General features: G+C 41.1%; 1 protein-coding gene across 10 annotated transcripts in view; it reads right to left on the bottom strand.

The window, feature by feature from the left end:
- Positions 1 to 26,538, bottom strand: part of CAMK2G (calcium/calmodulin dependent protein kinase II gamma) — a 323,775-nt gene that overhangs the window by 90,760 nt on the left and 206,477 nt on the right. For all 10 annotated transcript variants that reach the window (XM_070752089.1, XM_070752091.1, XM_070752093.1 and 7 more), the window contains exons 7-12: positions 19,470 to 19,572; positions 17,714 to 17,797; positions 13,989 to 14,083; positions 11,306 to 11,428; positions 9,888 to 9,971; positions 7,188 to 7,230 (exon numbers count right to left, since the gene is read on the bottom strand). In XM_070752089.1, coding sequence (XP_070608190.1) covers positions 7,188 to 7,230; positions 9,888 to 9,971; positions 11,306 to 11,428; positions 13,989 to 14,083; positions 17,714 to 17,797; positions 19,470 to 19,572 — 532 coding nt within the window. The remainder of the gene's footprint in view (positions 1 to 7,187; positions 7,231 to 9,887; positions 9,972 to 11,305; positions 11,429 to 13,988; positions 14,084 to 17,713; positions 17,798 to 19,469; positions 19,573 to 26,538) is intronic.

Below are 26,538 nucleotides of genomic sequence, written 5' to 3'. Positions count from 1 at the left end.
GAGAAGGGGTTTTGTGGGAAAGGCACTGACGGCGGCTACACAGGAACCAAAAAGATGAAATTCAGATACTACACGAACCTGGTGATATGAAATCAACAGCCCTCCCACGAAGCAAGTTTCTAGGGAAAGTCTAGAAAACAGCCATGCATTTTTCTACCCCATCGAAGCTCCTTACTGCTCTTGTCTTATTCCTGAAGAACAGTGTTCCCTCGATTTTCGCGGGTTCGAACTTCGCGGAACGTCTATACCACGGTTTTTCAAAAATATTAATTAAAAAATACTTCGCGTTTCCCCCCCCCCCACATACCACAGTTTTTCCCCACCCGATGACGTCATATGTCATTGCCAAACTTTCATCTGCATTTAAAAAACATTTTTTAAAATAAACTTTAATAAATAAACATGGTGAGTAATAATCTAAATCAGGGGTCAGGAACCTTTTTGGCTAAGAGAGCCGTAAACGCCACATATTTTGAAATATAATTCCGCGAGAGCCGTACGTATCTCCCTTTCTCTCTTTCTCTCTCTCTTTCTCTCCCCCTCTCTTTGTCTCTTTCTATCTCTTTCTCTCCCTCCCTCTATCTTTCTCTTTTTATCTCTCTCTTTCTCTCTCTCTCTTTCTCCCCCTTCTCTCCGAAGTGGGGAGGGCCGGGTTGGCACCAAGGGAGCTCGAGACGGGGTGCAAAAGCAAACTACTCTGCTGGCCCAGGCCCACATCGGAAGGAAGGAAGGAAGGAATGGTAAAAGGGGCGATCAAGAGAGGAATGGGTGAATGAATGGACGGAGGGTGGGAAGGAAGGAAGGAAAGAGGGAAGGGACAGGAACAGAGGAAGGGTGCAAAGAAAGCAAGGAAAGGTGTGAAAGGGGAGAGTAAGAGAAGAAGGAGTGAAAGAAGGGAATGAGGGAGGAAACAAGGGAGGAAGGAGAAGGAAAGCAAGAAATGGAGGGAGGGAAGGAAAGAAAGAAAGGGGGAAGGGACAGGAACAGAGGAAGGAAGCAAGGAAACTTATGAAAGGGGAGAGTAAGAGAGGAAGGACTGAAGGAAGGGAGGGAGGGAAGAAGGTAGGAAGGAGAAAGAAAAGAAGAAATAGAGGAAGGGAAGGTAAAAGAGAGAAAGAAAAAGCAAGAAAGAAAGCAAGAAAGAGAGAAAGAAAGAATGAAAGAGAAATAAAAATAGAGAGGGGGAATGAAAGAAATGGAAGGAGGGAAGGAAGGAGAGAAAGCAAGAGAAAGAAAGAAAGCAAGAGAAAGAAAAAAGAATGAAAGAGCAAGAGAGAAAGAGAGAAAGAGAAAGAAAGAAAGGCAACTTCAAAGAAAGACTCACTGAGCATCTCTCACTCTCTCTCTTTCTATCCCTTTCTCTTCCTTTCTATCTCTCCTCTTCCTTTCTCCTCTCTCTCTCCCTCTCTTTCTACCCTCCTTTCTCTTCCTTCCTTCTCTCCCTCTCTCCCCTCCCTCCCTCCTTCCTTCCTCTCCATTTCTCTTTCCCTCCCTCTCTTTCCCTTTTCTTTCTTTTGGTCCACTTCTCTCTCTCTCCACTTCTCCACTTGCCTCCCCCTCGCGCCTCGCCCTTCCCACCCGGCCACCCGCGCGTGCTTACCAGCAGCAGAAATTCAAGTAAGCCCAAAAGAAGCCATTGGCTCCGGGCGGCGTTCATGGCCCCCCCGAACCCCCAGCCCAGCTGGAGCTCCCTCTCGCCGCCGCCATCTCCCTGCGACTGCCTGCGGCCGCTGCAGCCCCCCCCTCCCACCGGGCCCCAAAGGACATTTGCCACCAACGCCAGTGAAGCTTCAGCTGGGCGGGGCGCTGCCGGTACTTCCCTCCTGGGGCTCCCGCTCGCAGCTGTCCCCCCGGCTTCTGCTCGATGCCGCGGTTTTCGGCGCTGTCCTGCTGTGCCCCAAAGACGGAAGGCGGGAAAAAGGCGAGAAGAATGGAGCTCTCCTTCTTCCTGCCTTCCGTCTTTGGGGCCCAGCAGGACAGCGCCGAAAACCGTGGCATCGAGCAGGAGCCAGGGGACAGCTGCGAGCGGGAGCTCAGTGCTAGGAGCCCTGTCTGCGAGCCAGATACGGCCATCAAAAGAGCCATATCTGGCTCGCGAGCCATAGGTTCCCGACCCCTGATCTAAATGGTTGTTAAGGGAATGGGAAATTGTAAATTTAGGGGTTTAAAGTGTTAAAGGGAAGGCTTGGGATACTGTTCATAACCAAAAATAGTGTATTTACTTCCGCATCTCTACTTTGCGGAAATTCGACTTTCGCGGGTGGTCTCGGAACGCATCCCCCGCGAAAATCGAGGGAACACTGTATATTACAATTCAAAGCATGCAGCAGGAGGCCATAAAACTATGCCACATATGGGGCTCATGTAAATCACAATGATCTTGGACGGTCTCACCATTCAACGGAAGCACCTTTCAAGAAAAAGCTCATTTTAAACTAGCCCGTTAATATCTTAAATAAAAACCTGAGTAGATGATTGTCAAGGACATACAATAAAGTACGTAAGAAGTTTTTCTTTTGCCAAAAGAGGAGGGGGGAAAAAAAAATCTCCCCGCTTGTGGCTTTTAAAAAATAAAATAAATAGGAGGCCGGCTATCTTGAAAACTCCAATAAGACAAATAAAAATGTCAGCTAAAGAAAAGAGTGGTTTATTAATGTAAACATTTATCACCAGGGAGGGTATGGAGTGGAGAAGTATCTGCTTGAGAAACAGTGGAGAGAATATTAGTCAGATGACAAACATGAATCCGAATAAAGTTATAAATCCCAGGGCTTGAAATATCAGTTAGGCTCCACTTTCTAATGAGTAAAACTCTGTTCTTGATTTTTGGCCTTTCCTTACAAGGTAACACACTCTTCTTGCTATAGACAGAACTCTGTGGCCTCAGCTTTGCCACTTTTCCTCCATTCAAGCTGCACTAATTCTCTTTTTTGCTCAATATTATCTCCCCATCACTTGCGCTCAAGAAAAACTGTGGACTTTTGCTTCCTATGGTTTCAATGGGGACCTGCTTTCTCTGCTCCTGATGTGGATTTAGAGATCCAAAAAAGATTTGTTTCCTTTTATTTCCTCCGTGTGTTTTCTAATAAACCGGTTTCAGGATTAATGCCCACATTTTTGAACTGAAGACTCACAGGCTGGTGGCAATCTGCAGCCCTGTCATTCTTTCCAGGCACCATTAAATTAGGCTTGGATTTTTAGTTCTATTTGGATTTTGCAGGTGGAGGGGCTGCCTTTCCTAGAGTACTTGCACCAGTGGGTATTATTTGTGTGATCTTTGCTTGGATCTCTGTTGCAAGGGAATATGAATAGCACTGTGAATATAGTGTAAGATGTTCGTGCATGCTTTACTATACAGTAGTACCTCTAGATACGAGCTGCTCCATATGCGAGCATTCCAAGTTATGAGCTGCGGCGCGAGCAAAATTTCTGTTCGACACCCGAGCTCAAATTCGGGATACGAGCCGAGCTTCCACTAGGTGGCGCAAGAATCTCCTTGCTTCCGGTTATCTCAGCGCGAAAAACAAAGTCTAAAGGCATTCGTTCGAGATGCGAGTTGATCGACTTAGGAGCTTGGGTCTGGAACGAATTAAACTCGTATGTCGAGGTACCACTGTATTTGGATTTTGCAGGTGGAGGGGCGTGCCTTTCCGAGAGTAGTTGCACCGGTGGGTATTATTTGTATGATCTTTGCTCAGATCTCTGTTGCAAGGGAATATGAATAGCACTGTGAATATAGTGTAAGACGTTAGTGGATGCTTTACTATATTGTTTGTCAGTATGGTTTAAATCAGAGGTCTCCAAACTTGGCAACTTTAAGACTTGTGGACTTCGACTCCCAAAATTCCATGGGAGTTTTATGGAAGCTATGCTGGCTGGAGAATTGTGGGAGTTGAAGTCCACACATCTTAAAGTTGCCAAGTTTGGAGACCCCTGGTTTAAATAATGTGATCTTCACTGTTTGTACATACACGTGTACAGTGATACCTTGTCTTACAAACTTAATTGGTTCCGGGATGAGGTTCTTAAGGTGAAAAGTCTGTAAGACGAAACAATGTTTCCCATAGGAATCAATGGAAAAGCGATTAATGCGTGCAAGCCCAAAATTCACCCCTTTTGCCAACTGAAGAATTGGTTTTTGCGCTGCTGTGATTCCCCTGAGGCTCCCCTCCATGGGAAACCCCACCTCCGTGTCACGCTGAATATTGCCAGCTCCAGACACATTTAGTAATTAAAGAGTTAACTTTGTGTGCCTTATTAAGATCCTCCTATTATGATGTAATATCCTGCCAAATCTAACATCACTTCCTTCTTCTTCATCCTAAAACTCCATTTCTCTTTTTACCTCTATCATGTGAAGACATATTTGTTGTGTTGTCCTTCGAGACATGTTTTATTTTTCTACTTTTTATAATAAAAGAAATCTTGTTTTGAACAAATGACTAATGGCTTCATCTATCACCTCCATGGGGTTAATGTTCTAACGGACTTTAATCACTTACAAACCGCGACACTCCGGACTTCCATTGCCAGCGAAGTGCCCATTCTTGCGCTGCTGGATTCCCCTAATGGGATTCCCCTGCAGCATCACAAAAACATGGAAGTCCGGAGGTGGGGTTTCCCATGGAGGGGAGCCTCAGGGAAATCCCAGCAGCGCAAAAATGGGTGCTTCGCTGGCAAAGGAAGTCCAGAGGCGGGGCATCCCAGCGGCGGTGGCGGGTTTGTAAGGTGAAAATAGTTTGTAAGAAGAGGCAAAAAAGTCTTAAACCCCGGGTTTGTATCTCGAAAAGTTTGCATGACGAGGCATTTGTAAGATGAGGTATCACTGTATTTTGTAAAATATACCAATACTTGGCAAATTCAGTCAATGACTGAGGGCCACCAAGCAAAGGTGCTTACATGTATTATTTACTAATTCAGAGATCTTTAAACTTGGCAACTTTAAGATTTGTGGATTTCAACTCCCAGAATTCTCCGGGCAGCATAGCATAGTTTACAGGTGCCTGGTCTCATTGGGTGTTGATTCCTACACCAATACTTAACTGGTATTCTTCCTCTCATACTATATAGCTACATGGCTTGGGCAATGAAGAACTGCAGTTACCCTGAGCTACTTTAGTTCTAAAACACTGTCTTTTTACTGCTGCAAATCCAGTTACTAAATTCAATCAGACCTGAGTAATGAATCCCTCGTCAGTCCTTTCAACCACAATCTAGTCACTGATAAATATTATGGGCTGATTTGGTGGTAAGCAGAGAGAGGACTGTAGTTACACAAATACTTTCCTGATTTCTTTTAATACAGTGTTCCCCCGATTTTCGCGGGTTCGAACTTCGCGAAAAGTCTATACCACGGTTTTTCAAAAATATTAATTAAAAAACACTTTGCGGGTTTTTTCCCTATACCACTGTTTTTCCCACCCGATGACGTCATATGTCATTGCCAAACTTTCGTCTGTCTTTAATAAATATTTTTTTAAATAAACTTTAATAAATAAACATGGTGAGTAATAATCTGAATAGTTGGTAAGGGAATGGAAAATTGCAATTTAGGGTTTTAAAGTGTTAAGGGATACTGTTCATAGCCAAAAATAATATATTTACTTCCGCATCTCTACTTCGCGGAAATTCAACTTTCGCGGGCGATCTTGGAACTCATCCCCCGCGAAAAGCGAGGGAACACTGTATATCACAATCATAATTCCCTGTTGTGAGTATAAAATCTTTTTATAACATTTCTGACAGAAATTAAGAGTTTTGAGCGGTTGTGTAAATACAGCATTATGTATTTTTGAATAGAGAGAAGACTCTTATTTTACTAAAATCTAGATCTAACGTTTTCCCTTCACCAAACCCATACACTCAAACTGAATTTTTTTAAAAAAGCAACCATTGTAGTGCTTAGTCTTTGTTTCACAATAAATTGGAAATATGAGAAGAGGACTTTCAAAAGTTCTCTTATCAATGGAAGGTGAAGAAGAAAAACTGGTTTCTGTTTGCGAAAAGGGAGGAAAATTTCAAACCCAAGTCCTGAAAACAATAGTATGCATATTGATATGAAGTTAGAAAACATCTTGTTGAAAGAAAAGATTGACAGAAGCTGTTTTCTCCAAAGTAACCATTGTTTCTTGTCACAGCTATAATAATAATGAAGATGATGATGATGATGATGATGATGATGATGATAATGATAATAATAATAATAATAATAATAATAATAATAATAATAATCTCCTGTTACAGCAGACCCACCTCTGCAAACTGAAAAAGTTATGCTTAAATTTGGGGAGCTAGGCTATGGAGAGAATAGTTTTTAAGAAATTGCCTATGGATTTCTACTTTACCTAACATTATGGATTACAATGATAAAGAATAAAAAGGTTTGCAAACACAAAGAATACTGCAGTAGGAGCCAGCAATCACTTCAGGACTTGAATGCCATGCAAAATGGCATTTTAAAATGCCTCTGAGAAAGAAAATGCCAATGGTAATTTATGTCAGGGTTTGTTTTTTTGCTATTTCTTAATACAACTATGGATATAAATGCCAGCTGGAACTGTTTAAGAATTTTGGAAAAAATTATCAGAATCAGCTCTGGATGCAGGGATATTCCTTGGGGCGGGGAGGAGGGTTTGTCCAAAAAAATAAAGAAGATGGCAGCATTGTGGTCACTATCTTGATTTTTGTTGTTAGTCCCCTTGCCCATTCTGGATGCTCGAGAACACTGCTTCCCAATCTCATAGTTTTAAAAATGTGTGGACTTGAAGGCTCAGAATCCCCCATGCTTCACATCTCCAAGTTGCAAAGCTTGAGAAATATTGCTCTAGGTCTTCGTGTACCTAGGGGCCACCCTACTATTCCTCCCAGAAATGGACCACATATTTGTTTAGGATTTCATTCTCTCTCCTCTGAGCTCAACCCCCCCCCCCAAACTTTGCTCCCACGATATAAACAAGTAAAAACAAAGAGAAAACTGCAAAGTGCCAACTGCATTTACTGGCCCTTTTTTGATGGAAGAATAATGGCAATTCTTATCTAGGATCGGGTCAGATATACAATGACCGCATAAAATTGGACCCTTCTGCAAAAAAAATAAATAAAGTGTAATGTGTCTGATTTGTAAATCTAAAATCTGTTTAACGTATTTGCTGGAAACAAAATCAAGAAACAGAAAAACAAACTCTTACCTGAAAAATTCCGAGACACCAGCATAGTAGTAAGGATTGCACCCTGAAAATAGCAATATACATACATATTTATATAAAATACAGAAAAAGTAAGGAATGAATGTTCTGAACACTTTTTCTGAACACCAGTGAATATATATGTCTACTATGGTCTATACCACAAAATAGAAAGATATGCCCACTAGCTGAAATTTCTATTCTTCTATTTTAAGGAAATCTCTCTCTGCTTTCTGTGTTGTAGCTTCCCAAATGGTCTCTATATGTCGCATGTACTGTACCTCCCAGTTAGTACGATGTGAATCACAATGTATGGGTATGATTATACCTGGGCAACCTGGGATTTGGTTTTGTTGAATCCCAGCGACCAATTAGGTCCCACAGAGTGGACCTTCTCCGGGTCCCGTCAACTAAACAATGTCGGTTGGCGGGCCCCAGGGGAAGAGCCTTCTCTGTGGCAGCCCCGACTCTCTGGAACCAGCTCCCCCCAGAGATTAGAACTGCCCCTACCCTCCTTGCCTTTCGTAAACTCCTCAAAACCCACCTTTGTCGTCAGGCATGGGGAAACTGACATATCTCCCCCGGGCCTATACAATTTATGTATGGTATGTTTGTATGTATGTATGCTTAATAACGGGTTTTTTAAAATACAGTGGTACCTCATCATACGAAATTAATTGATTCCAGGAGGAGGTTCGTAAGGTGAAAAGTTCGTAAGATGAAACAATGTTTCCCATAGGAATCAATGTAAAAGCAAATAATGCGTGCAAATCGTTCAGGAAAATCCCAAACTTTAGAAGGGAGGCGAACAGAGGTCAGGGAGGAGCAGCTAAAGGGGGCGGGTGGAAGAAGCAAGGCTAGGCTAAAGGGTGAGTGGGAAGGAAGAAAGGCAAGGGGGGCACCCCTCCCTTTTCTTTTTTCAAAAGACACCCTTTCAGTGCCTTTGCAAGCACGTTGTTCTCTGCAAAATCTTTCCTCCCCCAAGCTGCCCCTCCCTTTTCTTTCTTAAAAAGACACCGTTTCAGTGCTTTTGCAAGCATGCAAAATCTTTACTCCTCCAAGCTGCCCCTCCCTTTTCTTTCTTTAAAAAAGGGGGAAAAAAGAAACCCCTTCATCCCAGCAGCAGCTGCTTGGGTTCGTAAGGTGAAAATAGTTCGGAAGAAGAGGCAAAAAAATCTTAAACACCGGGTTCTTATCTTGAAAAGTTCGTTAGAAGAGGCGTTCGTAAGATGAGGTACCACTGTATTTTAAATTGTAAATTATTAGATTTGTCATGTACTGTTTTTATTGTGTTGTGAGCCGCCCCGAGTCTACGGAGAGGGGGGCCATACCGATCTAATTAATAATAATAATAATAATAATAATAATAATAATAATAATAATAATAATAATAATAATAATAATACCAAAATGTCCTAAAACTGGCTGCTTCTGACTTTACCAAGAGCCGGTAATGCTTGCAGGAGAGTCCCAGATACCACTAAATTAGCAACTTCTATACTTTTCTATATTACTAATAGCAATGATCCATATCCATAGAAAAATTTGGTGATCACCAGAGCACGAGACTGCAACATGAAATGTAGGAAAAGCAAATAGTGAAGAGCATTAATTAATTAATGTAACGAAAGGAGGAAAATATGGAAAGATTTCAAAACTGGAAAGATCAAAACCTCCCATCAGACAACATGATAATTAATAAAATAATGATTGTGCTGAAATTACCAGGCTTAATTGCAAAACAAACAAGAATTGCAAAACAAACAAGAAAAATATTTTTTTTTACCGTAGGGGAAAACATTTACAAATTAGAAGAGATAATACAAACAAGTTAAATAAACAGGGAAAATTTGTTAAAATGTGATCAACAGATGGAATGAAAATCGTAAATAATATAGATGTAGGATAGAGAAGTATGGATATATGTGTGTATGGCATCGGACCAGAATACCTCTGGGACCGCCTTCTGCTGCACAAATCCCAGCGACCGGTTAGGTCCCACAGATCGTTTTGTTTCGTGACTGCTTTACTGACTTTGACCTTTTGTGTGCTGATTTTTCCCCGCTTTGAAACTAAACCAGAGCAAAGTGTGTTGCACTTTGTGAAAGAAGAAGGACTGTGAATTGCCTCACAGCTGCAAGCTAAGTATCACAGAACTGATAAGGGACTTGTACAAATTACCAGTTTGTTTGGAGACCAGTGCTCTTTGCTATCCCAAAAGAGGGCTTGGTTTAAGTGAATTTTCCTTATAAAGAACATTGTTTTGAATTTTCAAACGTGTGTGTGTCTGAAATTTCTACCTGTGGATTTTTGGGAGGATTCTACCAGAGAGCCCGACAGAACACGAGATATACTGAGTGAGGACTTCAGGAAAGCAAGTGATGAAACAGGAAGAGAATGAATGGATGTCAAGTACAAAACTTAGTGCATACAAAACATAGCATGTAGAAGTGGATGGGTGCTATAGAGAAAATGAATGAGACTGAATACACAACAAATATATGAAAAAAAAGGTAAATTGATGGAGAGGAATGCTCAGACACCAGGTACTAGAGAAAGTTTAGATCCCAAGCATGCATGCAAATACACACACATACTACATTTATATACCTGCCTGCATTGATTTTAGGCGCAGTAATTATTGCCAACTTCGATCATCACAAAATGTGGGATCGTAAGTCACTGTCCCCTTTAAGAACATACCTTCAGCTTTCTTCTGGCATTGAACTTTCTCAAGCATTCCACAGTCTCCTGTCTGTGCATCATAGAAGCGACTGTTGATCGTTGCTGGAAAAAAGCAAGGAGAAAAGCTGGCATTTAGATCGCTATTTCAGTTTATTTAATTACTAGATTTCTATTCTGCCATTCCTCCAAGTGTTCAAGATGGCTTAAACATCAAGTTCTCTTCATGTTATTCCACTGCATGCAATTGGCCCATATTCAGTGTTTCCCCCAATGAAGAGAGGCATACGCAGCGAAACAGTGGTATCCTGTACTATCTAAATGGCATATAAATCCAATAGATAGGTAGGTAGGTAGGTAGATAGGTTTTTACAGACCAGGATGAAAGTTATCTATCTATCTATCTATCTATCTATCTATCTATCTATCTATCTATCTATCTACCTACCTACCTACCTACCTACCTACCTGTCATCTCTCTCTCTCTCTTCTGTGTTTCCCCAAAAATAAGACCTTGCTTTATATTTTTTTGAACCCTGAAGTAAGCACTTGTCCTTATTACCATGTGCTCAAAAGCCCGATTGGGCTTATTATCAAGGAATATCTTATTTTTGGGAAAACAAGGTTATCTATCTATCTATCTATCTATCTATCTATCTATCTATCTATCTATCTATCTATCTATCTATCTATCTATCTATCTATCTACCTATCTATCTATCTATCTAGGTTATCTATCTATCTATCTATCTATCTATCTATCTATCTATCTATGTTATCTATCTATCTGTCTGTCTGTCTGTCTGTCTATCCGTCCATCCATCCATCCATCCATCCATCCATCCATCCATCCATCCATCCATCCATCTATCTATCTAGGTTATCTATCTATCTATCTATCTATCTATCTATCTATCTATCTATCTATCTATCTATCTATCTATCATCTATCTATCTATCTATCTATCTATCTATCTATCTATCATCTATCTATCGAGGTTATCTATCTATCATGGATAGATAGATAGATAGATAGATAGATAGATAGATAGATAGATAGATAGATAGATAGATAGATAGATAACCTTCATGCTAGTCTGTAAAAACCTAACATTTTCCTAAAGCATTCAAACTGGATTCCGCATGCGCGGAAGCAAAAAAAAAAAGCCCTGAAACACAGGTGCACCAGCGTCTCTGCGTGCGATTCTGCTACCACCACAGGTGCAGTAGGAGAATTGCGCTGGATTCCGCTAGCACTCAGAGCCCCGGGGGCGAGCACACATCACCGTTCTACCTTAGCAGCCCTCCTCTGGCTGTCAGCCTCCATCTCTCTTGCTCTAACATGCCATCCTTGTGGTTCTTTCACTTTCACTTGGTCGGTTGTTGCCTATTCGCAAGCTTCTAAAGTTACTGTGAGAAGGAAAGGTGTAGATACTTACACAGACCCATGGGTGTTTAAGTGCCTGATCTGCTGTGACGCGCTTTGCAGGGTTTATCGTCAGCATCTGGTTGATTAAATTCTTTGCTTCTGGGGTCACGGTATCCCACTCTGGAGAAGGAAACTATAAGAGAAAAGATAACAGAGGCTGTTTTTTAAAAAAAACAACAACCCCCACCCGTTTATGTATTCCTGTAGTTGCTTCTGCTTTTATTCCGTACTGAATAATTGTAAGTCAGTGGCTTTTCAAGGACTCACGTTATGGATCAAAGCAGAAAAATATAGGCGATACAGTTCCAATATGGACATGAGCTGTAGACTAGCAATTATTTGGAGTGTTAGATTCCCTGAATTTAGGAGACAGCTAAATGGGAATATTAACTAGTTCCTGGTATCTCATAGAAACATAGAAGTCTGACGGCAGAAAAAGACCTCACGGTCCATCTAGTCAGCCCTTATACTATTTTCTGTATTTTATCTTAGGATGGATATATGTTTATCCCAGGCATGTTTAAATTCAGTTACTGTGGATTTATCTACCACGTCTGCTGGAAGTTTGTTCCAAGGATCTACTACTCTTTCAGTAAAATAATATTTTCTCATGTTGCTTTTGATCTTTCCCCCAACTAACTTCAGATTGTGTCCCCTTGTTCTTGTGTTCACTTTCCTATTAAAAACACTTCCCTCCTGGACCTTAGTTAACCCTTTAACATATTTAAATGTTTCGATCACGTCCCCGCTTTTCCTTCTGTCCTCCAGACTATACAGATTGAGTTTAAATCTTTCCTGATACGATTTATGCTTAAGACCTTCCACCATTCTTGTAGCCCGTCTTTGGACCCGTTCAATTTTGTCAATATCTTTTTGTCAATATCAATCTCATCCAACTAACAAGAATAGAAAATGGTTCTCTTTAAAAGAACATTCAGCCACTAAAAGATTTTAATACTTCAGAACTTACTGAACTAGTATTAATCAGGCAAAATATACCCCTTTATAATTTTTATGAATGAGCAACGTCTGATACTATCCCTCTTCCTTATCTCCTGTGCCAACAATGTGTGCCGGAATACCTATGGGACCACCTTCTGCTGCATGAATCCCAGCGGCTGATTAGGTCCCACATAGTTGGCCTTCTCCAGGTCCCGTTGACTAAACAATGCCATCTGGCGGGACCTAGGAGAAGAGCCTTCTCTGGGGTGGCCCCGGCCCTCTGGAATCAACTCCCTACAGAGATTCAGACCGCCCCACCCTCCTCACCTTCCGCAAGATTCTGAAGACCTATTTATGTCGCCAGGCAATGGGGTAATTAATAAATCCCCTCTCTGACTAGTAAGATTTATGTATGGTGATGATTGTGTAATTTTGATTGTTTTAATGATAGTGGGTTTTTAGCTATAGTTCTTAATTATTACATTTGTAATAATTGTTACATTGTTTATTGTTTATTGTTGTTGTGAGCTGCCCCGAGTCTTCGGAAAGGGGCGGCATACAAGTCTAATAAATAATAATAATAATAATAATTATTATTATTATTATTATTATTATTGTTATTATTATTATTTCAATACAACACAGCAAACGAGATCACTATGCTGGATTTCGTATTTCATCACCAGTCGGGCGCTTCCCAAGCACCTAGGACTGCGTGATGTAGCGGCGAATTATGTGTGCCGATCCCAGTAAAGCGGCCTTTTGCAATTGACAGATGGAGATTTTGTCAATTCCGATGCTTTTCAAATGTCCGCTGAGATCCTTTGGCACTGAACCCAGCGTGCCAAGTACCGCTGGGACCACTTTCACTGGCTTATGCCAGAGTCGTTGCAGCTCGATTTTTAGATCTTCGTATTTCACTAATTTCTCTAGCTGCTTCTCCTCAATTCTGCTGTCCCCTGGGATTGCGATGTCGATGATCCATACTTTCTTTTTCTCCACAATCACAATGTCTGATGTGTTATGCTTCCGAATTCGGTCAGTCTGGAGTCGGAAGTCCCACAGTAGTTTTGCTTGCTCATTTTCGACTACTTTTTCAGGCTTATGATCCCACCAGTTCTTTGCCACTGGTAAATGGTAGTTCCGGCACAAGTTCCAGTGGAACTACCATTTACCAGTGGCAAAGAACTGGTGGGATCATAAGCCTGAAATAATAATAATAATAATAATAATAATAATAATAATAATAATAATAATCCCACAGTCCTAGGTGCTTGGGAAGCGCCCGACTGGTGATGAAATACGAAATCCAGCATAGTGATCTCGTTTGCTGTGTTGTACTGACATAATAATAATAATAATAATAATAATAATAATAATAATAATAACAACAATAATAACAATAACAACAACAATAACAACAAATTATTATTATTATTATTATTATTATTATTATTATTATTATTATTATTATTATTATTATTGGGGAGTTAAGTTATCCTTTCCCCCTAGGCTATTACAAGTTATGCATGGTATGTTTGTGTGTATGTTTGGTTTTTTAGTTGTTTTTATTAATTGGATTGTTCATGTTGTTTTACCACTGTTGTTAGCCGCCCCGAGTCTGCGGAGAGGGGTGGCATACAAATCCAATAAATAATAATAATAATAATAATAATAATAATAATAATAATATTTTGCAGCATGAATGCATCAATTAACTGCAGAGAATAACATATAAAGAATTATCTTACATCATAGGCCCCTGCCTTGATCTGCTGATACAGTTTGTGCTGATCTTCATCCCAAAATGGAGGGTATCCAACAAGTAATATATACAGAATAACTCCTAGGAAAGAATAAAAAAATCCCAGTTACCCTAAAAGGCAAAAGGCAAAGGCACCTTTCTTGCAAATTTCCTTTTCTATTCTACTTTTTGGGCTTTCCCCCCCTTGTACCTCTGCTTTTATTCTTTCTTCTGTTCTGAGATATCTTACTCTCCTGAGGTGAGATTAACTTCCACCCTCCTGACCCTTCTGAAAGAATCTGAAGACCTGACTCTGCCAGTTGGTTTGGGGCCCCAATTGAGGTGAGTGGACATCACGGTGGAAGTAGTTGACCAACTAATAGCAGCTCCCACCTCCTTTCTACCATACATCCCGGTCATTTCATCCATATCTTCTGGTTTTAGTTATAATTTGCATTCTATTTTTATTACTTAATTGTGATTTTACCCATTTGTATATTACTGCTCCAAAAAATATACAGTATATTGAATTTTGGGTGTGGACACTCGTGCATATGCACCTGAGGAAAAAGAGGTTCACATCATTGCTCTACACATTCAGCAGACAGGGGCATTTCTACTCCATGGACTTTAGCAGAGAAATAGCAGTGTGCTAATCTAGTATGTCTGGAAACCCCAAACCTCAAACTGACTCCATTACAAGCATTGGAACTCTACCCAAATTTTCCCACGAGGCCACCCTTAAATACCTATGGGGAATAGTAAATAATTCCCTAGAGTTAAAAACTACAGATTACTTCCTTTTCCCATACAAGTATTGTTCTCATTTTCTTAGTCTTCTAAAGTGGGCATCTAGGAAAGGCTCCAGATCTTCTTCCTCTAACTCAGACACTACTGTCATTGGCATACTGTATTTGCCACTTCTAGTGGTCCTTCAGTTTCATCCAGGTTTATCTTTCCCTCACTCTCACTCTCTGTACCAACTGACAAAACCACCAGCCCAGGGTACCAAGATGGGCCTGGCTCATCCTCTTCAGAATCTACGATTACCAGAGTTGGTTGAGGACCACTCACAACAGTAATGGGCAGCCAAAATGTTTACTGCTACACGGTGGGTGTGGCTTACTTTGTGGGTGTGGCTTAATGGTCATGTGACTGGGTAGGAGTGGCTTGCCAGCCATGTGATCATGTGGGATCTGTAAACTGTTAAGTCCTCGACTTACAACCTTACCAGTGTCGCTCGCTGGGGTGACAATTTGCTTCGCGTTTCCTGTGCTCTCCTTCCTGGGTGCCCCCCCCATCTCAATATAACTCCAAGTAAATCAAACTTATGTGAAATCAAACTGTCCACTTAGGAAGCAATACTGATTGACAATCAATTTCACATGCTGCTGTGCACATTCAACTTTGTACAGAACAAAGTATTCAATGAGAATACTTAAGAATACTTGAGTGTTCAATGTGTTATTTGAGTGTTCCCTTTATTTTTTTTGAGCAGTATATATTTATGGTTTGATTTTGATGTTGTAAGTTGCCCACAGTCACCTTGCAGCAAACAAATTTAATAAACAAGCAAACAGTTTAGTCTATACTGGTTTTTACTACGTTTATTTAAAAACCTCAATAAATTATTTTTTAAAATTGATGAGTCATTTTCCGTGTGTGCAAAGGACTACCGCAACAAGTTGATAAAACATTTTATTTTGAATAAAATGAAATGTAAACAAAAGAAATATAGCAAGGTTAGACTTTTTCCTGATCTGTTACTTTAAGATAATGGATGGCTAAGGACATTTTTAATTGCTTGCTCATTTGTTCCACTCCTCAGACTTCATACAAATTAAGTGTACATATTTTCTAAGTGGAAGTCTGTACCACTTACAGGTTGTAAAGAAGCATCAGAAATGCATTAATAAATTAAAACCAAGTTTATTACTCTAGCAAGCAGAGAATGATGTTCCCATTCATGCAGTAAATCAGAGGTATTCAAACTTGGCAACTTTAAGATTTGTGAACTTCAACTCCCAGAATTCTCCAGTCCAAAAGCTATGCTGGGTGGAGAATTCTGGGAGTTCAGGTCCACAAGACTCAAAGTTGCCAGGTTTGAAGACCTCTGCAGTAAATGTTCTGATATTTTTACAATAAAGGGAGTATCTCAATGAGAAGTTTAAAAGCACCATTTATCTCGGACATGAATGAACAGACCAATCTGGACTATTTCCATTCTACATCAGTTTGTGGTAAAAATGGACAACAAACCGGTCTTTTTTGCAGCCCAACTAATACAAGTTTTTCTTTCAAACTTCTAATGAAGAGAGTTAAAAGTCTAAATACTCTTAATGGAACAGGAAATAATTGCAGGCTACATAAAGAAAAAGTGTTAAGTTACAAAAGTCCTGTTCCACTAGTTCCCTGGGAATTTTCATGGGTCAATTTTCTGTTAAAAGAAGAGAAACTGATAAAAAAATATCTGAAAAGTGAGAAGCCTAATTAATAATCTAAATGCGAGATCTGCAAAATATATTGTGATAAAAAAAAGTTAGATTACTCTGAGAGTTTTGCAACCAAATAGTTAAAAGAAATATAGTAGATGTGTTGAATCTTTACAAGACAGAAAACATGGTCAATTTACAAGCCCTACAACCCGGCTTCCTTTCACAATAAGATCTGTCAGTCCAGATTCTATATTTCCATCACATAGGACAGAATGGAATCTGTCTATGTCCATCAAGGTTCTGTATTATATGGGTCTATTTTCAGGAAACTAATAACTTTCTAAATAATGAGGATGATGTAGCTACAGTATGTAGCTGGTAACACTGGAAGAACAGGCAGAAGTTGGATTAAGAGTATGGAGCTGCCTTTTCAATTTAATTAAGGTACATTGCAGTCAAAGTTTCATAGATTATTGTTGTGGTTAGCTCTGGCCCAGCTCCTGCCCCAAGGACTGTGGATGTGGGGGAGACATCCACATGCTGCAGGTCTGTTTTGCTCCCGGTGGAATCTGCTGATGAAGGCTCCTCTGACCAAGAAGACATGAGTGACAGGGAGGAGGAGAGTGGGGCAGACAGCTCAGAAGGAGATCAATTATCTAGCTCCTCCTTGGATTCGGAACAAGAGTTAATGATACAACCACGCATGCGGAGAGCGATGCATAGGCAGCAACAACTGAGAGATTATTATCAAAGAAAATGAGGCCACCCGTGGTTGGGTGGGGCTGTGGTAATTAGTGAGGCTACTATAAATAGCAGCCTGTGAGTTTGGCCATTGTGGAGGATTATCTGATCGTTGTGTTTCGTGACTGCTTTACTTTGACCTTTTGTGTGCTGATTTTCCCCCGCTTTGAAACTAAACCAGAGCAAAGTGTGTTTCACTTTGTGAAAGAAGAAGGACTGTGAATTGCCTCACAGCTGCAAGCTAAGTATCAAAGAACTGATAAGGGACTTGTACAAATTACCAGTTTGTTTGGAGACAAGTGCTCTTTGCTATATAAAAAGAGGGCTTCGTTTATTTGCATTTTCGGTATAAAGAACATTGTTTTGAATTTTCACACGTGTGTGTGTCTGAAATTGTATTTGTGCATTTTGGGGAGGATTCTACCAGAGAGCTCAACAGAACAGATTATTCTCAATCTCTGCAAATTGCCAGGTACCTTGTTGCAGCTTGCTCCCACCGTAAAGCAAATAAATCCCATAACCCAAACAACTATGATCAAATGTTAGAGGATCTTACCACATGCCCATATATCCACTGGCTTTCCATAAGGATCTTTTCTTAAGACCTCGGGGGAGAGGTAACCAGGAGTACCTGCAAACCCTGTCAAATGACAATGCAGCACTTCAGAATAAAGCTACTAACCTCACAGATTACTAGAAAATAAGCCTTCTGACATAGAATAAGGAGTACATGTTAGCAAAACCCATGAATTCCCAGACTAGTTAACCTGGGACTGGCATAGGCTGTCAATCAAACCAATTTCCCTCCTACCCCAGCAGTAGGGAAGATAATCATAAAATGCCGTAATTGATTCAGCAGATGAAATCCAATACTGTGGTCAAATGTTATGTTAATATTTTAATCTTATATTTATATCCCATATTTCCCCTGCCTCCTTTATTTTATTTGCTTTCCATTTATATACATACAGGACTTATAGCCCACTCCAATCAGCCAACTTTTGAGCAATACACAGTTGCCCAATACCTATTTGATGCAATTTATTTATTTATTTATTTATTGGATTTGTATGCCGCCCCTCTCCGTAGACTCGGGGCGGCTAACAACAGTAATAAAAAACATCATGCAAATCCAATACTAAAAACAACTAAAATACCCTTATTATAAAACTAAACATCCATATAACAAACATACCATGCATAAATTATAAAGGCTTAGGGGGAAAGAATGTCTCAATTCCCCCATGCCTGACGACAGAGGTAGGTTTTAAGGAGCTTACGAAAGGCAAGGAGGGTGGGGGCAATTCTAATCTCTGGGGGGAGTTGATTCCAGAGGGTCGGGGCCGCCACAGAGAAGGCTTTTCCCCTGGGCCCCGCCAAGCAACAATGCAATGGAAATCAAGCTTTTCGCTTAGTGGAGCGGCTAATTTTCCTTATACAGTGATACCTCGTCTTACAAACACCTCGTCATACAAACTTTTCGAGATACAAACCCGGGGTTTAAGATTTTTTCGCCTCTTCTTACAAACTATTTTCACCTTACAAAACCACCGCTGCCGCTGGGATGCCCCGCCTCCGGACTTCTGTTGCCAGCGAAGCACCCGTTTTTGCGCTGCTCGGATTCCCCTGAGGCTCCCCTCCGTGGGAAACCCCACCTCTGGACTTCTGTGTTTTTGTGATGCTGCTGGGGAATCCCAGCAGCGCAAAAACGGGTGCTTTGCTGGCAATGGAAGTCCGGAGGTGGAGTTTCCCAGCAAGGGGAGCCTCAGTGAAATCGCAGCATCACAAAAACACAGAGGTCCGGAGGTGGGGTTTCGAGGACTTCGGTGTTTTTGCGATGCTGTGATTTCACTGATGCTCCCTTCGCTTGGAAACCCCACCTCCGGACTTCCGTTGCCAGCAAAGCACTTGTTTTTGTGATGCTGGGATTCCCCTGCTGGGATTCCCCTGCAGCATTGCAAAAACGCAGAAGTCCGGAGGTGGGGTTTCCTATGGAGGGGAGCCTCAGGGGAATCCCAGCAGCGCAAAAACGGGTGCTTCGGCTGGCAAAAGGGATGAATTTTGGGCTTGTATGCATTAATTGCTTTTCCATTGATTCCTATGGTAAACATTGTTTCATCTTACAAACTTTTCATCTTAAGAATCTCGTCCCGGAACCAATTAAGTTTGTAAGACAAGGTATCACTGTATTCTCCATTACATTCTTCATCTCTTGTAAATTGGGAGTTTTTCTTTGAGTGATGTTGCAAACCTCGTTTTAAATGAAGAAGAAATTTAATTTGATGAAGCATAAACACTTCTGAAACACTTACCAAACCACGCCTGCTGTTCTCCTTGTACTTCAATTGCAAGTCCAAAGTCAGCCAGCTTGACAGCAGCACCCTTGCACTTACTGGCAAGGAGCAAGTTCTCAGGCTAAGGGAGAGAACCCAGAGAGACAAGATCACAACAACACAAGAGCACGCAACAGATTCAAACTTAATATTAACCGCTGCAAACTTGACTGTAAAAAATATGACTTCAGCAACCGAGTTGTTGAAGCGTGGAACTCATTACCTGACTCAGTAGTGTCAACCCCTAACCCCCAACATTTTTCCCTTAGACTATCCACGATTGACCTCTCCAGGTTCCTTAGAGGTCAGTAAGGGGCGTGCATAGGTGCACCAGTGTGCCTTCCGTCCCCTGTCCAATTATCTCTCCTTATCTCATTTATCTTTTCTTCCTTTCAAATTTGTTCACCTATACTTTTATATAATAATAATAATAATAATACTAATAATAATAATGTATTGGACTTGTATGCCGCCCCTCTCCGAAGACTCGGGGCGGCTCACAACAATAATAAAACAATATAGCAGTAAAACAAATCCAATATTAAAAAACATATATAAAACCCTAGCAATTAAAACCATACAGCACATACATACCAAACATAAAATATAAAAGCCTGGGGGAGGATGTCTTAGTTCCCCCATGCCTGGAGGTATAGGTGGGTCTTAAGTAATTTGCGAAAGACAAGGAGGGTGGGGGCTGTTCTAATCTCTGGGGGGAGTTGATTCCAGAGGGCCGGGGCCGCCACAGAGAAGGCTCTTCCCCTGGGGCCCGCCAAACGACATTGTTTGGTCGACGGGACCCGGAGAAGGCCAACTCTGTGGGACCTTATCGGCCGCTGGGATATCTTTTCTTCTATTTGTTTCTTTAGTTATATTACTAAATATCTATTCTCTTCAATGTGTATTATGTATTGGACTAACTAACTAACTAACTAACTAACTAACTAACTAACTAACTAACTAACTAACTAACTAAAATAAAATAAAAGAAAAGAAAAGAAAGAAAGAAAGACAAAACCAGAAGTCTTAAAACCACTGCCCTCTTTTTAAAGTTCACAGCATCGCAATCTATCCTCCTTTTAAAAATTCATATTCTTAACTGCATCATTAACAAACTTTAGGTGGGTGGCAATGGAAGCGAGGGACTACAATTGATCTTCACATCAGTGCACTGCAGCTTGTCAAACTCTTTCCCAGACAAGCGTTTCTTATGCGCCAATGCGAACAGTAGGTGGCACTAATTCTGCATGGCCTTCAGATTTCCTGGTGACATATGCACTATTGGAAGTAATTCTGAAGGGAAGGAGGATTCAGGCTACTATAAAATATGGGAGAACTTTTATAATAGGAAGGAAGGAAGGAAGGGAGGGAGGGAGGGAGGATGGAAGAAAGAAAGAAAAAAGGAAGGAAGGAAGGAAGAAAAAAGGAGGGAAGGAAGGAAGGAAGGAAGAAAAAAGGAAGGAAGAAAGGAAGAAAGGAAGAAAAAGGGAAGGAAGAAAGGAAGAAAGAAAGAAAGGAAGAAAGAAAGAAAGAAAAAAGGAAGGAAGAAAGAAAAAAGGAAGGAAGAAAGGAAGGAAGAAAAGAAGGAAGGAAGGAAGAAAAAAAGGAAGGAAGGAAGGAAGAAAGGAAGAAAGAAAGAAGGAAGGATAAAAGAAAAAAACTATACAGACAGTTCAAAAGATTAGAATCCAAGTTTGTAGAAAGGTACGTAAGTATGTAAATATGCAAAGCAACACGTTAACAAAAACAAGACAAAAATGCACATATCTCCAATCGAAATTCTAAATGAGAAGGGGATGTAAATAGCCCATTAAAAAAAAGAGGAAGTAATTCTGAAAGCAGCAGAACAAGCGAAGATGAACTCTGCACAAATTTCTCGGGCTACATACATGCATCCGTTTAACTGCACAAAAACTTCAGTTACATTTGCTGCACAGAAATTCCAGAAAAACTAAAATTATTCCCATTATGCATAGGAATAATGCCTCGTGCCAATTGTATGGTGAAATAACCATATCCTCCACCACCACCACCACCACCACCCACACACAATCTACCTGGCAGGGTATTAATACCCAGGAAATTATCTTTCATACATTTATTATATTTGTACTCTATGCCAACGTAAACCCCTTGTTTTATGCTGTCACAGAAAAAGAGCTCTAATGCTGGTTGTTGAACAGGGAGATCAAACTGAAAAACAACACAACCAACTGCAGTTTTTAAATTCTGCAGATTCCACTTAAATTCTGTTGACAGGTGTTGTGGTTCAGCCTGAGGCTGCTCAGAGACAGGCTGTGTCTCTGCTGGCTCCATGCCCGGAGGAGGATGACAGCGGAGAGGAGGGGGCTGAACAGTCGGACGGGGGAGAGGAAAATCAGGAATGGGATGAAGGAGAACAGCATGAGAGCCCCGGGGGGGGGGCTCTCCCCAGCCAGTAGTTTGGAGTCATTAGGTGATGAAGCTCAAGCCATCATTGACATGCGACAGAGACGGTCAGATCAAAGAAAGGAGCAATTAAAGAAGTATTATCAGCACTAAATTAGGAACAGCTGGGTTTTGGTGTGGTCCTCCTTAGCAGGGTTTAAAAGGCAGGCAAGCCCTTGAAGCCATGTGGAGTGTTATCAGTTTGGAGTTGCGTTATCCTGTCTTGTTTCTCGGCGTCTCTGTTCCTGGCTTGTGGCCCAGCAGCTTTGGAAGACCCGTGGGAGGTGTAGGTCTGCTATCTACAGCCTCGGCTTGGCAGCAAGAATTCTGTATTGCTGCATGGACTTTTGCCTTCATGGATATATCTGAAGATACAGCATTTTCCTGTTTGTAAGGACATTTTCTGTTACCTGTGTTTTTCTTGAATTTTATAAAACTGCCTTTGCCTTTTACCAGTGTGTCTGGCTTCTCTTTTTGGGTTGGTATTGGCTTCTGGAGTGACCCAGACAGAACAACAGGTTTGGTTGATAAGAAGGTGTCAATTTTTATCTATCCCCATTCTTCTAAGCTAAGAGTCCCTCCCCTGTCCCCCGTCCCCGCAGAATAACCCTCTGCAGATGTCAGAGGAATTGGAAACAGAAGGGTCTTAAAAAACCTACTGCCACAGAGAATTTTATTTCTAAAGCATGGAATTTTGCAGCATGAATCCACACTGAGAACAAGCAAATGAAGGTGTCAACCTTCCACAAGGCCTTGCATCCTGTGCTGTCCCCAGAGACAGAGACAGTTGGACTGTATTTAGGCATGTTTCTTTAAGATATTGCATTAAGGGAAATATAGTGAAATTGCACTCTGGGTAATGTAGTTTACATGTGACCACATTTGTGTATGCCTATTGGCTCTGACTCGGGATGAGGGATAATTGGAGAGAACATTCCAGCAGGTCTTTTGTCTTCACTCACTAAGCCAGCCAGCATGTAGATGCTCCACCTAGAGCCGGGGTCAATTCAACCTCTTTTTACCTGCACAATGGGAAAGATTATACTGCAGAAGAATCGCATCATAACTGTGAGTTATTGTGAGAATGCCTGTAATAAAATGATCTGGGATACCTCGTTGTGCTGAGTTATCTGACTGGGAAAAGTTGATTTCTACCAGAACACATCCCATATTTGCACCATGCAAACTGTTGTGTTTGGGCCTGGGCCAGCCGTTGCTCCCACAGATGAGAGAGACGCGGCACAAAGTGAGTGCGAAAGCCTGGCTGACAGCCAGGAAGATGTGGCAGACAGCCAGGAGAATGAGGCCACTGGTTCGCAGGATTCAGCAGACAGCCCAGGGGATTTGGCATGCAGTCCCTCAGACAGTCTTTTGTCCTTGGGTTCTTCTGCAGATCAATATATTGATCTGCGTAGCCAAAGAGCTATGCAAAGGAGGGATCGATTGAAGGAATATTACAAGTCATCAGAGTAGCACCTGGGCTGGGTGTGGTTCTTATACTGAGGGCTGGGTGTGGTTCCCTTAATGAGGGCTAAAGGTATAAAAGGGAACAAAGGCACAAGGCAAACTGTGGCTGTTTATCTGTGTTATTTTGTGGTTCCTGCTCTGAAGTTTCTGTTCCGTGCCTTTGGAGTTTTCAACCCAGCTTTTTCAGACACGTGGGAGGTGAAACCTCTGGGACTTGCTGTTTGCTCCAAAGATTCAAAAGGACTCCTGAAACGTCTTTGCTCATTCCAGGTTGTCTTTGTTTGTTTTTTCCTGTGTTTTTGTAAGTGGCTGAAGTAAACCTTGCACTATCATTGTTTCTGGACACTAAGGACTGTTTTGAGTAATCCTTTTTTGTTTATTTAATACAAGTTTGCTGATTAGCAGAGTATGTGTGTGTTTGATTTCTTTTCCTTGGACTATTACGCATTGCCTGAGCCTAGTCGGGCAGAACACAAACCAATAATAATAATAATAATAATAATTATTATTATTATTATTATTATTATTTATTAGATTTGTATGCCGCCCCTCTCCGAGAACTCTATAATTAAAAAGTTAATTAGATCATCTGATTATAAAAGTATAAAACAGTTGACACTGGATATTTATTGCCATGGTCTTAATCCTCATATGCCTCTAACTTGTTTCCCTTTATTGTTTCTGTAAATGGCAACTATCTACCTCTGCCATTTATATGCCAATATGTGTAGAGAGATTCCTTCACAGCTCCTTCTTGGTTTTAATCGTTCTTAAAAAAATATCAGCTTGGCCACTCCATTAATCATGTCCAATGCTGCATCATAGGACAGAATCCTGGGGATTCTTACAGATTTTTGAAGATTTATATAGATGATTAATGGCTCACCCGTATTTATTTAGCACCTTCAAAACCTCTAGTACTTTTTTCGTTTTTGATTTTTTTTAAAAACAGGACCTTCCCTTATTGAAGCCATCCTGGGCATTTTGAGCAAAGCTTGTCTCTGCAAATTTTTGGTAATTTTATCTTTAATAGCAGTTTCCATTGTGGAGTCATTGGTGCTCTCTAAACATGGTTTCTTGCAGATATTTCATTTCTTGGCTAAGTAATATCTTCATAGTTAGAAGAGAATGGGGTCTGATTTGTTTGTATAGTTTTGCCATGCCCTTTTTTTTTTGTGTGTGTGTGGTTGTTGTTTTATCCTTGGTAAATCCTTGATTAGGGTATTGTTTACTACTTCTTTCTCTGCTGATGCTCCAGTTTATGTTGCAAGGAAGTGTTTTGATCTTTCTATTTTATTTATAGCATTGGATATTGTCTCCTCTGAATGAAGTGTAAACATGATTCATCTGCATGTTCCTGTATTTGTCTGAATGCCAAGTTTGTAGGAATTCCCTAATATATTTGGATTTGCCATAGCTTTGTCTACTGGGGTCATAGTTTCCAAGTTGAAACTATGGTTAAGTCTGTTCTCTCCAATTAAGGAGCTTTTGTCGTATCTTCTGACTGTTCATGGATGCATTCTATTAAATCTTGGAAACTGCAGTTTAATGTTTCCAAATGTAAAATAATGCACTTGGGGAAAAGGAATCCTCAATCTGAGTATTGTATTGGCAGTTCTCTGTTAGCAAAAACTTCAGAAGAGAAGGATTTAGGGGTAGTGATTTCAGACAGTCTCAAAATGGGTGAACAGTGCAGTCAGGGGGTAGGGAAAGCAAGTAGGATGCTTGACTGCATAGCTAGAGGTATAACAAGCAGGAAGAGGGAGATTATGAGGACCCGGATTGTGGGGGCAATAGCCTAGCTCTGTTAAAAAAGTGCTATTGCTAACATGTTGTAAGCCGCCCTGAGTCTAAGGAGAAGGGCGGCATAAAAATCAAATAAATAAATAAATAAATAAATAAATTATGATCCCGCTATATAGAGTGCTGGTGAGGCCACATTTGAAATACTGTGTTCAGTTCTGGAGACCTCACCTACAAAAAGATACAGTAGTCCCTCGCTATATCGCGCTTCACCTACTGCGGCTTCACTTCATCGCGGGTTTTCAAAAAATATTAATGAGAAAAATTATTCGCGGATCTTCGCTGGTTCGCGGGTTTCTGAGGAAGTCGATCGGCAGATTTAAACAGCCCGCGGAACTCGATCGGCAGGTTTTTTTTAAAAAAAAATCTAAACTTTTGTAAGAGTGTGGGAAGGGTTTATAAACATTTAAAACAATGAAAACTTACCAAACAATTACAATATAAATACTTAAATAAGTACTATCAGTCGATAAATTCCCCATCGCGGATTTCACCTATTGCGGCCGGGTCTGGAACGTAACACCAGCGATAGGTGAGGGACTACTGTATTGACAAAATTGAACGGGTCCAAAGAATGGTGGAAGGTCTTAAGCATAAAACATATCAGGAAAGACTTGATGAACTCAATCTGTATAGTCTGGAGGACAGAAGGAAAAGGGGGGACATGATCGGAACATTTAAATATGTTAAAGGGTTAAATAAGGTCCAGGAGAGAATAGGCGTTGATTGCTTACCTGAACGCCTCTTCTCGTACGGTGAGCGGGTACAGCAGTCACATGGGGTTGCTCATGTCCAATCCGGTGGAACTGAGCCTAGTATTAAAAAAGCTTGCCGGATCCGCCCCTTCCCCAGAATTCGCGAATCCATAGACTAGGCTCAGTTGTGAAGCTCTGTAGTGTTCAACTCTCATTGTTAGAGGAAGAAAGGTATAGAAAGGTAAAGAAGACACATACAAGGGCGGGAAGTGACTGCTGTACCCGCTCACCGTACGAGAAGAGGCGTTCAGGTAAGCAATCAACGCCTATTCTCCGTACTGAAGGAGCGGGTCCAGCAGTCACATGGGACATACCCAATAGATGGTCCCTAGGGTGGGATTAGCTTGCTATCGTGTGAGATAACGGATTGGAGTACCCTTCTGCCGAAGGCAGCGTCCGCTGAAGCGTAAGAATCAATTTTGTAGTGCCTGATGAAGGAATTTGGCGAGGCCCAAGTGGCTGCTTTGCAGACCTCCTCCAACGGGGCTTGAGTCGCCCAAGCGGCCGAGGTGGCTGCGCTCCTGGTGGAATGCGCAGTGATGTTCCTTGGAACTGAGAGGGAGGCCGACTCATAGGCCTTAGATATAGTCCCTCTG

Source organism: Erythrolamprus reginae, chromosome 5, assembly GCF_031021105.1.
Source record: "Erythrolamprus reginae isolate rEryReg1 chromosome 5, rEryReg1.hap1, whole genome shotgun sequence".
Classification (NCBI taxonomy): domain Eukaryota; kingdom Metazoa; phylum Chordata; class Lepidosauria; order Squamata; family Dipsadidae; genus Erythrolamprus; species Erythrolamprus reginae.
The sequence above is the reverse complement of the archived record's forward strand: the minus strand, read 5'-3'. Positions and strand labels throughout refer to the sequence as shown.